Source organism: Ictalurus furcatus, chromosome 15 (genome assembly GCF_023375685.1).
Source record: "Ictalurus furcatus strain D&B chromosome 15, Billie_1.0, whole genome shotgun sequence".
Lineage (NCBI taxonomy): Eukaryota > Metazoa > Chordata > Actinopteri > Siluriformes > Ictaluridae > Ictalurus > Ictalurus furcatus.
In genome coordinates this window covers 9,411,192-9,426,815 of record NC_071269.1, presented here as the reverse complement: position 1 = coordinate 9,426,815, position 15,624 = coordinate 9,411,192, and the positions used below count along the sequence as shown (strand labels likewise).

The window sequence follows — 15,624 nt, the reverse complement described above, 5'->3', positions numbered from 1 at the left end:
ACACACACCCCTTATACTCTGAATGCAAGCATTAGTTTAAGTTCACTGATCTGGTGGCAGGCCAAAAAGAATTTATTAAAACCATTAACATTTCAATAATTATTAGTGACATTAGGCTACATTTAGCTGACAGGACACGGGCTGAATGGCGATGCATGGTGGCCCATTAGGAGGTAGTTTATAACATTGCAATGCGTTAGCGTCGTTAACAAATAACTGGCTATCGCAAACGTTACATGGAGCATAACGTTAGCTGGTTTCACAGCCACAATGCCAGCTGCCTCAAACATCCATAATATACGACCTGTCTTTCAGGTGCTTAGCCAAATTCCAGGTGTTTCCTCGCTTTGTTTGAAATGAACGATAGCGCTACCTTTCCTCCCAACGAGCTTTCCTCTCTTTTCCTCTCAACGAGTCAGGGCGGAGCTAAAATTGTCACCATTTTCTGTAGTTTTTCCCGTGTGCTTGTAGGTGTTTTTCTTCTTCTTCATCACTTGTGGACTGACTAAAACACTTGCACATATTTGCTGCCCCCTTCAGTTCCGGATGAATTGCAATCTCGGTACCTTCATAAGCAATGGTATGCAACGCTACTGCAGAAAAACAAGTACCGTCACGTTTTAAGAATGTTAGTACCAACTTGGTACCGAAGTATCGGTTCTTGTGACATACCTACCTCTGACAGATCCTGTGTTTAATTGTTTTGCTTTTAACTGAAGCAGTATAACATAAGAGCAATGGAAAGAAATATTTGCTATTTGGTGTGACAAGCAGTCCTTGTGTTACAAATGAAGAGCAATAACACCTGTGTATTACTTTTCACGGTTAGTGTATAGCGCTTTGAAGTTCACAGAAGTATATGAATATGGCTTTCCAATATTTGAATTATATACATCACATTAAATAAAATTATTTTTTATTTAATAAATGTTAATTTTTTCTTGCTAAAGGCAAGATTTGCCTTTTAAAATATGTACTTTTTGAGATTCGATAAAATTTTTTAAAAATCATTGAATTTACAGCTGCCAAATGCTGCCCTTATGCAGAGTGATGTAGAGAAATGCTTCGTAATTTCCATCAAAAACATGTACTTATTCTAGCCCAAATATTTCAGGAACCAAGAATATAATCAAGTTAAATCTATGGTAGAGAGAAGATAGTACAGAAAAAACGTGTCAAGTTTTCCCCCCAACTTTTTCTTAGTGCCAATTTAAGTGCTTGGTGAAGAAGCTGCTTTTTTGTCTCTATTGAACATGGTCTCATTTTCTTGAGACAACTGTATTTGTTGTATATGTAGCATCAGATGTTTTGTTGCCAGCTGAATTCAGGACTCAGCTCATTAGCAATCATACTTACAGCTCTGGTCAAGTGAAAGACAGATGCATAACCTGTCCGTTCCCTGTCAATAGATATTGCAACATCATGGTCCGAACTTCCTTTAGGCTATTTCAAAGATATATAGACACATTCCCGGTGCGTCAAATGGTTCTCTAACTCTTTTTCAAAAAATGGTGGAACCAACCAAATGTTTCTGATAACAAACTTGACCCATAGCCAACATTTCTAGTTTCTAGTTTCAAATTCTCTGGCTTTAGGCTCATGTTCTTGTTCTAGTTGCTTTAACTGAAATTCTCTGGCCTCACACTAACCTAGATCTAGATATTTTAATTACCAGATGATACTGCTGGTCTGATTTTTCAATTGAAATTCTTTGAGGTTTTTTTTTTGTTTGTTTGTTTTTTTTTTTGTTTTTAAGAAGGCTGAGCCTCACTTCATTTTTTAAGTTCAAGTTACCTCTATAATGAATTTTCTTAACAGTTTGAGCTTCTTGTTCAGATCTGGACCAATTTATTCTGGGCAGATTCAAGTTGCAGTCATGAGAAGCTAATTCCATTCATTTCAATTTAGTGACCAATGCTAAGGGAAGAAGACAGTAAGGCCTTAAGAATACCTTGCTCCTCTGTCTTTGCCACAAGACCCACGTTTTCCCAGTAAAGAAAATGACCACTCAGATTATGCACACCCTATTTTGTACAGGGTGTCCCAGAAGTCTTCATACATATGATGGGAATTTAGGTATGCCAGCACCACGTTGGTTGCACCTTCATCAGTGTTTGTGGATGTCCACTTCTCAGTTGGTGGGTAACACTTCCAGTCTTTTTGAATTTGTTAATAAGTTGGCAACAGTGTCATGTGTGATGTGCTCACATGTTCACATCAAACAGCAGAATGAAGAAAAAATGTGATCAATTTGACTTTAATCATGGCATGGTTCTGGCTACCAGACAGGCTGTTTTGAGTATTTCAGAAACTGATCCATGATATATGTCAAGATGTATATTGACATCGAGTGTTCACAACTTATTGAAGCCACAATATGCTAATGTGCATATGGAATGTAGGCTATATGGTCACATTTTAATTCACTATTTTGAGTTGATCATTTGAAACGTATGTTTTTGTTAATACAATGTGTTCTCCAACACAAAACAGACATTCTGTAAGGCCTATAAACAAATCGAATTGCGCTAATTTGACTTAGATGAGTTGGAAGCACAAAGTTGCTTGAGTGGCAAGAATATTTTTTTAATCTTGTGACACTGTATTTGCTTTTTCATATTTCAAATCTGCTATTTCCAGTCAAGTGTTTGGAACACAATCTCATTTGTTCATGGCCATACAGCAACACAGTACACCAAAATACATAACGTGCAAATACATGACAGTAAGCACAAAATATACAATAAATATTCACTCAGTGTCCACTTTACACCTGCACATTCATGCAGTTATGTAATCAGCCAATCATGTGGCAGCAGCACAATGCACAACATCATGCAGATACAAGTCAAGAGCTTCAGTTAATGTTCACGTCAAACATCAGAATGAAGAAAAAATGTGATCTCTGTGACTTTAACTGTGGCATGGTTGTTGGTACCAGGCAGGCCCGTTTGAATATTTCAGAAAATGCTGATCTCCTGGGATTTTCATACAGAACAGTTTCCAAAGTTTGCTTAGGATGGTGCAAAAAACAAAAAACACCCTGTGTGTGGAGCTGCTATTGTGCGGAGCAGGCTTAAATGCTTTGTTGATGAGAGAGATCAGAGTTGAATGACCAGACTCGTTTGAGCTGACAGGAAGTCTATAGTAACTCAATTAAGCACTCTTAACAACCATGGTGAGCAGAAAAGCACCTCGGAATGCACAGCACATCAAACCTTTTTACTACAACAGCAGAAGGACCACATCAGGTTCCAGAAAATAAAAATCAAAGTATCCATGGGAGTTTCCCATGTACACTACTTGCGCTGCACACTTGCTTCACTGAAATCTTTGTGTGTGCAATTAATTCATTTTAAATGACCATGCTTTCTAACACCGCTCATTTGTATTGGCAGCCCTTCCTCACTATTAACGATTTAATATGCCACTTTAAACCGTTTAAATGCCAGTAAAGATGATATAAGCTGTGTGTAGATGTGGGGGTTAATTGTGTTTTAAATGGTGTTACAGATTCATTTTATTCCTGTAATAGATTTTTTAAAACAGCAATGGCCTCCTCCACATTTTCCTGTTCTCCGTGATTTTTGGTTTAAAAGCAAAATGGTTCTAGTTAGTTAGTTAGTTTTCAATACTCATTCCATGTTGGTGCAGCAACATCTGACCAAACACTAAGGAGGTAGAGGAAGGAGCGCAGATCAGCAGGGGAAAGTGCCATATTTAACTGGATAAATTTAAGGTTAGCCTGAGCTGTGAGAACTGACAGAGGTGTGCACTATTTTATATATTTGTCTGTATGAGTATTTATTTGTTTGTTTAAATGTCTTAATATGCTGTTTGTAATGTGGTTCACATAACCTAAACTACTTAAGACCATAAGATGCTTTTTTTTTTTTTTTGGAAACACAGGATGCCATCACCCCATGTTATTAGGATAATTTTTAGTTTTGATGAGCATTACAAAACATGGAATATATTATACTGTTGAATTATACTTTTGAAAAGCTAATTCACAAGCACCTAAAATCCCACACATGTTAAAAAACATTTGATAAATTTTTATATTCCCAGCTTGGTTTAATAACCTATTTATCTTTTCTTGTTGGCTCCAGTCTGTAGAAATGATTCCTACCAAGACGTGGATCAAGATTACAGTGGTACTAAGAGGACATCTGCCCTCCGACAGCTGTCCACAAGTGACAGTTTTCCTTTGAATGCCCCAGAAACTTCCCTAGTACCCACTAATGACCATAATTTGCAAGTCTGGCAGGCAGTTGTGGATACGGAACCAGCAAAACTGTGTCATGACATAGAAACCACTTTCAAGGAGTTGAGTCCAACTCCTGCCCCTGCCACTCAATCATCAATGGAAACAGCATTTCCTCAAACTATTCCTGAGCCTACTCTGGTATCTCCTCAACCACTGTCAGTACATGCTTCAGTTTTACCAAAGCCTGGAATAAGCACCACATCAGCCGTGGCTTCCACTCCTCAATTACTCACCACACCTCCATTAATAGTCCAAACACTAAGACCTCCTGTGGTCTCTTTGTCTCCATCTTTTGTTACAGTGCCTTCAGTACTTTCGACTTCAATATCTGCTAGCTCTCCAATGAGTCAAGGCTCCAAAGCATCGCCTGCTATATCTATATCACCTGTAACTATATCTCAGAGCCAGTCTCTGGCATCACCTTCCAAGACCTCTGCAGTTCGACATATAGCCCGTACACCTCTAGTACAGAACCAAGATTCCAGTGGTGTACATGTTACTCAGTCACCTTTATCTCAAAGGACACATTCTCCTTTGCTCCCCAGGCCTTCCTTCTCATTGGCACCTGCACAAAGGGCTTTGGAATCCCCTCCTAAATTCCCAAGCCCTAAAACCAATTTTTTGACTGATACAGGTGTTGATAGTTCTAGTCTTTGTACATTCCCTACACCTATTGCTGTTACCTCTACTTTTCCTTTTACTGCTTCTGTTTCTTCTCAAAAGCGTTTATCTGCCCAACAGTTCTCTGAGCTTCCCCTTGTTATAACTAATACAAATATTGTATTATCTTCTTGTCAGGGAACAGGTAATGAAGCTTCTCATGAATCAGAGCAACAGACTACTGACATGCCATGTTCTCCGATGAAAACCAACAATGTATCTGAATTTAGATGGACTCACTATAAAGTCAATGTGACTAGTTCAGTGTGTAAACAGGAGGACCACACAGATCCCTCCAATGACGCTCTTGATAAAACCCCAGAGTCATCTTTGAGTATGCTCTGTACAAAAGAAACAGAGAAGGATTGTTTACCTGTAGTTAAAAAGGATATATGCACCAGCAATGACCAAGCCACTTCTGGGAAAGGAAATGATAACACATTAAATGATTTATGGGATACTGAGACTAAGAATGACATATCTTTGGCTGGGATCATTTATGTTAATAGGTCTGAAGCAGTGGATTGTTGTGAGCACACCCAGGATGAAGGTTCCTTCATGTTTGCAGATGGGTCCATCAACAAAGACTTGGGAGAAATTTTGCCAGAAAATCACCAGACAGATGACACCTATTGTGAAAAAGATGCAATGGATCTGACCACTAAGAACTCCAATGACACAATAACACTCAAGGATAATTCTCAGATTCATAATTCTTTAGATGACACTCCACAAGCTGACACTTCACATCATTTTTCATCTATAAATGGCTTCTCTGATAAGTTTAATAAAGGTAAGGCTATGTAAGCTTTAAAAAAAAAAATATGTGAATTAATTCTCATGGATATGGTTATTCATTTTTCTAACTGTATGTTCAATAATTACTCAAATTAGTCATGTAATCAAAATGTGACTGTTTGAAAGGTTTGCAGCCCAATACATTTGGTACTTTCTGTGTTGTAGAAGTAGCATTTTGGTTTCACATTAGTAAATCATAGGTTGCTGAAAAACATGTATTATAAGGTTCTATCTGGCATTTAACCACATTTAAATACATCATTAATAGGTGATATTCAGGGAGCTTATGTATGCTTTTTTGTTTTGCAAAGCTTTTGGTGTAATATTTGTGAATGAAAAATCGTCTCCGTAATCACAGATAAACTTATAAGGCTCTACCTGTTAACTAATCATCATTCAGTATAAATTAGGGTCCTTGGCCAATCAATATCCTGTTCATTTACACATTAACAATTAGAGCTGCAACAACTAATCGATAAAATTGTTAATAATCGATTATGAAAATCGTTGTCAATGAATCTCATTATCGATTAGTTGGTCTGTGTGCGGCACCGGGTACATTTACTTACTACGTTACTTCTGTTCCGAAAACACGCCTTGGAGAGTAAATGGTCAAGTTGTGACCCAAATGACGCACTATACACTTACACTATGCGTTGTATACTCAACCGTCTAGTGTATGAATTTTAGAAAGGTAATATAGCCTCAAATGGAACACTAGCGGGTTTTTTTCCTAACTGGAAGTATAAGCCGCTTCCTAGTCGATGGGAATGGGATGTAATGGGACGCTGCTAGCTTTAGCTGATACCCAGAGTCACCGACAATGACTTTCTTGAGTTTACTGTTTGTCAACAGTACCTTTTATAAAAAGTAATGCATGAATACTATTATACAATATAAACTTATATATTAGTTTATGTTATATATAAGTATTCATGCATTACTTTTTATGGATGCACAAAAAGCATTGAATTAAACTACAGTCCTAAATTAATAATATATATTCTGGTGTGTGTCTGTGTGCATTGGTTTCTTTTCAGTCTTATATAATTGGACAAACAGTCGTGTAAAGTTTTAGTCTGAAGTTGAAGTTATTCGAATAATAATAATAATAAAAAATTATAATCGGCCAACTAATTGATTATGGAAATGAATTATACTTGTACTTAATTAATTACAATTAACAATACAGATCAGACTTAAACCCGAGCTGAAAGAGAGAGAAACTTTGGGTTGTTAATGATGTTTGTAGTGAAAAATGTTGTACAGAGAATACAGTGAGAAAAACAGAACTTTTTTTAAAGCATGCATGATCATAGAGTGGTAATAATAGGTGTAATGTATCTTACTCTACTGAGTTAATACAATTATTTGATTATTTATTGAGATAGTAGCATAATGGGGAACAGCTAAATAAAACCTTATAAAACCAAACAGAATATAATAAAACCAAATCTGTGTTTGGTCACTGTTTCAAAATCTATTTTCTAATTTTGAAGTAACCTTGAAGTGTAGCATAGGGGTTCTCAAGCTTTTTGATCCCAAATGGGCATTATGAATTTTCTGCATTCATATCACACTAATTATCTCCAATCCTTGACCACCATAAATTTTTTTAAATTCGGGATTTATCACACTAACATTTAAACATTATTAAATTAGTAACATATGTATGTGTAATGTAGAGTTGCAATCAAAATTATTCAACCTCAATTGCAAACCAGGTTTACTGTCAAAATTTACAGACTTTCAGCTGTAATGAACAAATCAAACAAAAGCAATTTAAATAGTTCAACACAATGAATGCTTCAAGTGGTTTCCCAAAATTCAACTGAAAATGCAACTTATAATGACTTCTCTAGTTTCAAAATTATTCAACCCACTTAATACAATCCCTCATAACAGCATAAATGTGCAAAACAGGTGTTGTCTCAAACACACCTGATGCAATTAATCAAGGGCTTCATTAGTTGCACCAGGTGTGCTTGAGCTTGAACACATGAAATACCTGAACTGTCTAGGGGCAGAAAATACAATAAATACCTGGACACGGCAGAAAAAAGAAGCTATCAACGGCTGCAACCAGATTTCCGAGAAGGCAGGTTGTGAAAAACCCTCGAGTGACTGCAATAGACCTGCAGCAAGACTTAGTGGCAACAGGCACTGAGGTTTCAGTGAGCACAGTAAGGTGTGTACTAAACACAGAAGGTTTATATGCCAGAACACAGAAGACACACACCACTACTGACCCAAAAGCACAAGAAAAGTTGTCTCAAAATCATATAAATAATAGTGTGGAAGGCAAGATGGATTCATTGAAGTATCAGGAAATCCTAGGAGAAAACGTCATGCCGTCAGTGAGGAAGCTGAAGCTTGGGCGTCATTGGACCTTACAACAGGACAATGATCCCACGCGTACCTCAAATTCCACCAAGGCTTGGTTGCAGAAGTGGTCCTGGAATATTCTACTGGGCCATCACAGTCACCTCACTTGAACCCCATAGGAAATCTCTGGTGGGATTTGAAGAAGGTGGTTGCAGCATGTAAACCCAAGAATATTACTGAACTGGAGGCCATTGCTCATGAGGAATGGGTTAAGATTCCAGAGGAACGCTGCAAGAAGCTATGCATCTCGTATGTAGCAGGTCATAACAACAAAAGAGTGCTCTACTAAGTACTAAAGATGCTTGCCGTGAAGGAGTTGAAGAATTTTGAGACTGGAGAAATCATTATAAGTTGCATTTTCAGTTGAATTTGGGGAAACCACTTGAAGCATTCCTTGTGTTGATCTATTTCAGTTGCTTTGGTTTGATTTGTTCATTGCAAAAAACTGAAAGTCTCATTTGCAATAGGGGTTGAATAATTTTGATTGCAAAAGCAATATTCCTTGCACTGACTTATCAGTTGTGTTCTGGGTTTGATTTATACTTTACATACACACGCAGAAGCAGCTACAATGTGAGCGGCATTATCCCATTTTTGTCTTCCAAGACAAAATGTAAAAGCCATATTTCTCATTAAAACTTTCCACTGTCATGATTATTGTCGTGAGCTGTGTCTCAAATTGAAAACTCTGAAGTTACATTCAAAAGTATTTACTAATCTTGAAAATCTAGGAGGCTGGTACACAAAACAGGTCTTTCAGTAGGTTTTTAAAAATTCAAACACTAACCCTGATAAGAAAACTGGTCCAAAATAGTACACATGTATGTGATGTGAGACGCAATGCATTGTTTAGCCGAGGTAGATGGACATGGAAATTTGTCAGTTTCTGGTGTGCAATTCCTATGCGTACTGTAGTGTGTCAAGATACTGAAAAACACAAAAACAAATAGCATCTACACTTAATTTAAATGTGTCTTACTTGAATGTGACTCCCAGTAAGAATTTTTAATATTAGCACACAAAATCTGTCTTTGATGTTTCTAATTTTAAAAAATTAAATGAATAAAACTAAAGAGGAGACAGAGTTCTGTCATGATCCCACTTGTAAATCAAGTGACCCCGTGTGAGTTAATCCAGATAGAACATTATAATACACAATATGAGAAAAGAAATATAATGTTATGTAATGCAACTTTAAGAGCGTGACATGTTCTGGATCTGTATATGTATGTTCTGTTCTGTATCTCTTTTATTCTTGACAGCTGTGCTTATAAATCAGGAAATAACTCAATACTTTGCACTAATAATTAATGCATTTCCATGCCAGACTCTTACTGAAAGTTGTTAAGAGTCTATGAAATATCTACTATACTTATTAAGGGATGTAAGTACCAGAGGGTTAATTTTGAACAAATAATGGAAATATTTGTTAATACTTTTTTCCTCATAGCCAACAAAACAGAGAGGAAAGAGAAAAGGCACAACGCGTCAGGCTCTGGCTTATGTGTGAATTATACCATCCTTGCAGTAGCAGACACAAGAGGGCAGGAAAGTACTGGTACATCTGTTGTAGACACCAGCCTACCATTACCTACCACCCCATGTTCCATGACAAAGAAGAAGGCACGCAAGACCAAGACCACAAAGGGTTCAACTTCTCCTGCTCAAAGTAAAGCAGCTGTCTTTTGGCCAATAGTCAATTAAATACAGTCTGTTTATTTTCAAGCACTACTTTATTTTTAGAATAGTCAATGTAAGAAGCTGATTGTTTAGTAGGCTTATGTAATGTTATAATGATTAAACTCTACTAAATTATATTTTTGCTTTTTTTGTTTAATAATATTATACATTCTGTTTGTCAGGTTCATTAAGAGGCATTAAGAAAAAGAGAATAAAGTCAACACCTAAAGCTCCCAAAGTGGATAAAGTGAAGGGTGAAAAGAAAAATGAAGAGAAACTACCGTTTGCAACAAAGAAGAGCAAAACTTCCAAAGAGGCACCTGCCTCTGCCTGCTCTCTTCCTGATGAAGCTTCATCACTTCTGCTCAAAGGAGGCTTTATCAGTGACTTACACTTGGCCCATGATGTTATGCACCCCATTTCAAAATCTGAGAATATGAAGGCCAGAGCAAAAGAAACTGCTGGAAAGTGTTCAAAGGCATCCAAAATCAAAGTTGTTTTGGATGAAAAAGCAAAGGAGGACAACGATGACAGTGACTTGATAACAGGTTATAAATATGTTACCTACTTACTTCAGGGGCATTGTAGGAGGGGGAGAGCCCTGAATGATTGAGTAAGCACAAGCTAATTAGTGTCTTATAATGATAATGAGTCTTTATTGGTCATGTATACTTTACAGCACAGTGAAATTCTTTTCTTCGCATACTCCAGCATGTTAGGAAGTTGGGGTATAGCAAAATCTGTTAGGTTGGGGTTGTATTTGACTGTATTTGACTGTAGAACCCTGTGGGCGTATGTGTGGAGGAAGACTTAAGAGACAGGAGGATTTTCAAAAGAGCTTCAGGCTCACTTTTATTTTTACCAGTTCAGGCATTCACCTTGTTCAAGTTCATCTTCAAGTTTAGGGTTCAATCTCATGCTCCGTTTGTGTGATTCTGATTCTGGGAGGGGGCGACACACATTTGTCAATGTGCAGCAGCATAGAGATGTTGAACACATGGACAAGCTTGCTCTTTAAAACTTTGTTGTTTCTGTTGTTATGAACTGTATCTTATACTGTCCCTAAGTCACCAAAATCCAGGATTTTTTTCTTACCTTTGATTAACTTTTTGCTATACAGTCTTGGGATTTTGTCTTAGTGCACATGTATACAGAGAAGTGATAAAGGATGAACTTGACTATATGAGTGGAGAAACATAATGTGTGCATATGCCTCCAGACATACATGATGCATTTGACAGTTCTGTGGCATGGATAATTATGCTGAGGAGACCCATTTTTTATTGCTTTTAGATCAATTTGCTTTTGGATCAAGATGGCAAGCAGAAAAGAGCTAATTTACATTGAAAGAGGTTTCATTATTGGGCCATGGATGATAGGAAATTCTGTCACAGAGATCGCTCAACTGGCTAGTGTTTCAATAGGAAGAATAATTAAAGTGGCATCTGCATTTAGATAGATGAGTAAAGACCTCAGTAAAGAATGGTACACGTCTGAATACTTGATCCTTACAATGAGGGTCTGTGGTGGCTCTCTTACAGATGGTCACTGTAAATCAATGAAGTTATTCTGACTGATCACTTTATTATATGAGGAAACATTTCTATCCTTCTGGGAGTAGTTCATCCCTTCAGTACATTTCCAAAGATACTTTGTTGATTTTTCCTTTAATTTCTCACCTGTCTGTATTCCCAATAATTTTTTCATGACAATACCAGTGAAATGAGTTTGTGACCACCCAGTGAGATATTGTGGACAGAAAACACATTAAGAGCCTGTTTACACCTGGTCACGTCATGCATTTTCTCTGATCGGATAGCTAACTGATTTGTTAAAATGGATCCATTCATACTTGGCCACATAATGCGTTTCAACTAAATGGATATGAATCCGATCTTCTATTCCTGCGCAAAATGCAAATACACATTTCTGCTGAACTGAAATGCCAGCCACTGTTATTTTGCTCTATTGGGGTTTGCGAATGCAGTCAAAAAGAAAACGAAAATGCTTGCTACAACACTTAACAACAAAAGGCAGCACATATTATGTGCAGCGTTTTCGCTGTCAGCAGTACTAAACTTTAAAACCCAGCGAGATACCTGGATGAAAGCTAGGAGTCAACGCTGGTGGGAAAACATAGTGCTGGCTATTTTATGGAACAAGACTGGCTATCCAGTTTCCGATGGGGCGCTGGACCTTCGATTATCTTTGTGTCAGCCTGCAAAGCAATTTAATGAGGAGGCACTCTCATCTCCGTCAGTCTATACTGGTCAATAAGTTGTTTTTGCTTCTGGTGCGGCTAAAGCGAGTGACCTACTTCCATTTGGGAGGAGAAAAGCGCTGACATGTGGTTTCAACTACCAGATGCATTTGCACTTGTCCAGTTTAATCTGGAATGTGTCCCAGACCACCTTCTGAAGTGGTTTGTACGATCAGATTTAAATCCATCTTGAATGCGTTTCGGAAGGCATTTACACCTGATATTTTCACAATCGGATAGCTATCCAATCAGAGAAAACGCATGCAGTGACTAGGTGTAAACAGGCCCTAATTTACAGCAGCCAGTGATTTATTTCTTCCACTAAAATATTGATGTGGAATCTAATCATATTAGATTAAAATGATTTAAAATGTCACGGCACTGTTCACAATCTGGGAGGAGCTGACGTGAAATATTGCAGCAGCATGTCTAATCACGTCTTGACAATGCTTTCATTTACCCCAATCCTTTTTACAATTGCACCTTGCTTCACCATGTTAACATCTGCAGGAATTTTGACAGAAAACGAGAATATACAGTGACCTCCAGAATAATTGACATCCTTTATGAAAGTGAGCATAAAAATAAAAACAATAAATTATTAAATAAGTGATATTTTGAACTTTATTGAACTTAAATTGAAATTTATTTGAACTTTTATTTTTTTGAACAATATTTTGAATAACATATAGTTTTATTCAACATGTTAAACATGTTGACAATGAAACAATTTTGTGTTTCTTTAACCATTATTCTCTTGATTTGCAAGTATGTCTGGCGAATCATCTTGATTAGCAGCAACCTCTCTTTGGTTTTCTCCATGGTAATATACACCAACCAGCCATAACATTAAAACCACTGACAGGTGACGTGAATAACATTGGTTATTTTGTCACAATGGCATCTGTCAATGGGTGGGATATACAGTATCTCACAGAAGGGAGTACACCCCTCACATTTTTGTAAATATTTGATTATATCTTTTAATGTGACAACACTGAAGAAATGACACTTTGCTACAATGTAAAGTAATGAGTGTACAGCTTGTATAACTGTGTAAATTTGCTGTTCCCTCAAAATAACTCAACACACAGCCATTAATGTCTAAACCGCTGGCAACAAAAGTTGGGGTCGTTATCCTGCTGGAATACTGCCCTGCAGCCTAGTCTTCGAAGGTAGGGGATCATGCTCTGCTTCAGTATGTCACAGTATATGTTGGCATTCATGGTTCCCTCAATGAACTGTAGCTCCCCAGTGCCGGCAGCACTCATGCAGCCCAATTGGGCCCAATTTGGACATTTTCACTTAGGGGTGTACTCACTTTTGTTCCCAGCGGTTTAGACATTAATGGCTGTGTGTTGAGTTATTTTGAGAGGACAGCAAATTTACACTTTTATACAAGCTGTACACTCACTACTTTACATTGTAGCAAAGTGTCATTTCTTCAGTGTTGTCACATGAAAAGATATAATGAAATATTTACAAAAATGTGAGGGGTGTACTCACTTTTGTGAGATACTGTATACTCAACAAAAAAATAAATTTCCTGTCACATTCAACTGTTTTTATTTCCAGCAAATTTCTTACCATGTGTAAATATTTGTATTAACATAAAAATATTAAACAACTGAGACATAAACTGAACAAGTTTCACAGACATTTGACGAACAGAAATGGAATAATGAGTCGCTGAACAAACGGGGGGGGGGGGGGCAGTATCAAAAGTAACAGTCAGTGTCTGGTGTTGCCACCAGCTGCTTTAAGTACCACAGTACATCTTGTCCTCATGGACTGCACCAGATTTGTAAGTTCTTGCTGTGAGATGTTACCCCAGTCTTCCACCAAGGCATTTGCAAGTTCTCGATCATGTCTGTGGGGGACATGATTACATGTAATTTTCCAGTGCAAGGACAATCAGCTGACCTTCCTGTCTCCCTGTTGTACTGTCTTATGCGTCTTACATTACGGACATTGCAGTTTATTGCTCTGGCCACATCTGCAGTACTCATGCCTCCCTGCAGCAGGCCTATGGCATGTACACGCAGGTGAGCAGGCACCCTAGGCATCTTTCTTCTGGTGTTTTTCAGAGTCAGTAGAAAGGTCTCTTTAGTGTCCTAAGTTATTGTAACTGTGACCTTAATTGCTTACCACCTGTAAACTGTTAGTGTCTTAAGGTCTGTTCCACAGGTGCATGTGCAATAATTGTTTATGGTTCATTGAACAAGCATGAAAAACGTTGTTCAAACCCATTCCAATAAAGATCATTTGGATTTTACAAAATTATCTTTAAAATACAGTCTCCTGAAAAAGGGTCATTTCTTTTTCTGCTGAGTAGATTAGGCAGCAAGTGAACAGTCGGTGCTCGAAGTAGATGTGTTGGAAGCAACAAAATTTGTCAAGCGTAAGGATCAGATCGACTGGGTCAGAGCATCTTCAAAACGTGTGCAATGTCTAGTACCTACCAAAAGTGGTCCAAGGAAGGACAACCGGTGACAACAGGGTCATAGGCACCCAAGGTTCATTGATTTGTGTGGGGAGCAAAGTCTGGTCCAATCCCACAGAAAGCTAGTGTAGAACAAACTGCTGAAAAGGTTGATGTTGGCTGTGATAGAAAGGTGTCTGTACAGAGTGCATTGCAGCTTGCAGTGTATGGGGCTGTGTAGCCACTGAATGGTCAGAGTGCCCATGCTAACCCCTGTGCACCATCGAAAGTGAACTGGACCATGGAGCAATGGAAGAAGGTGGCCTGGTCTAATAAATCACTTTTCTTTTACATCATGTGGACAGGCAGGTGCATGTGTGTTGCTTACTTGTGGAAGAAATGGCGCCAGGATGCATTTTTGAAAGAAGTCAAGTCGGTGGAGGCTGTGTGATGCTCTTAGCATTGTTCTGCCGGGATACCTTTTGTTATGGCATTCATGTAGATGTTACTTTGACAAGTACCACCTACCTAAACATTGTTGCAGACCAAGTACACCCCTTCATGGCAACTGTATTCCCTAATAACAGTGGCCTCTTTGAGCAGGATAATGTGCCCTGCCACACCGCAACAATTGTTCAGGAATGGTTTGAGGAACATGACAAAGAGTTCAAGGTGTTGACTTGGCCTCAAATTCCCCACATCTCAATCTGATCGTGTATCTGTGGGATGTGCTGGACAAACAAGTTTGATCCATGGAGGCCCCACCTCACAACTTACAGGATCTGCTGCTAACATCTTGGTACAAGATACCATAGCACACCTTAAGAGGACTTGTGGAGTCCATGCCTCGATGAGTCAGAGCTGTTTTAGCGGCACAAGGGAGCACAATATTATATTATATATTATATAATAATATATAATATAATAATATATAATATAATATAATATATAATAATATATAATATTATATAATTATATAATAATATGATATATTTTATATTATAATATATATTATTAATAGCAGGTGGTTTTAATATTATGGCTGATCGGTGTATGACAGGGGATTTTTAAGTGTTGAACATCATATTTATACCTCAAGGAAACGTAACATGGCTAAAGCCAACGACATAGAACCTGGGGCTTGAGAGC

At 37.8% G+C, this 15,624-nt stretch overlaps 1 protein-coding gene across 8 annotated transcripts in view; it reads left to right on the top strand.

Annotated features, from left to right (window-relative positions):
• Positions 1–15,624, top strand: part of baz2a (bromodomain adjacent to zinc finger domain, 2A) — a 96,432-nt gene that overhangs the window by 14,877 nt on the left and 65,931 nt on the right. For 7 of the 8 annotated variants that reach the window (XM_053644380.1, XM_053644381.1, XM_053644377.1 and 4 more), the window contains exons 3-5: positions 4,113–5,723; positions 9,564–9,782; positions 9,976–10,341. In XM_053644380.1, coding sequence (XP_053500355.1) covers positions 4,113–5,723; positions 9,564–9,782; positions 9,976–10,341 — 2,196 coding nt within the window. The remainder of the gene's footprint in view (positions 1–4,112; positions 5,724–9,563; positions 9,783–9,975; positions 10,342–15,624) is intronic. The other variant, XM_053644382.1, reaches the window with a different exon arrangement.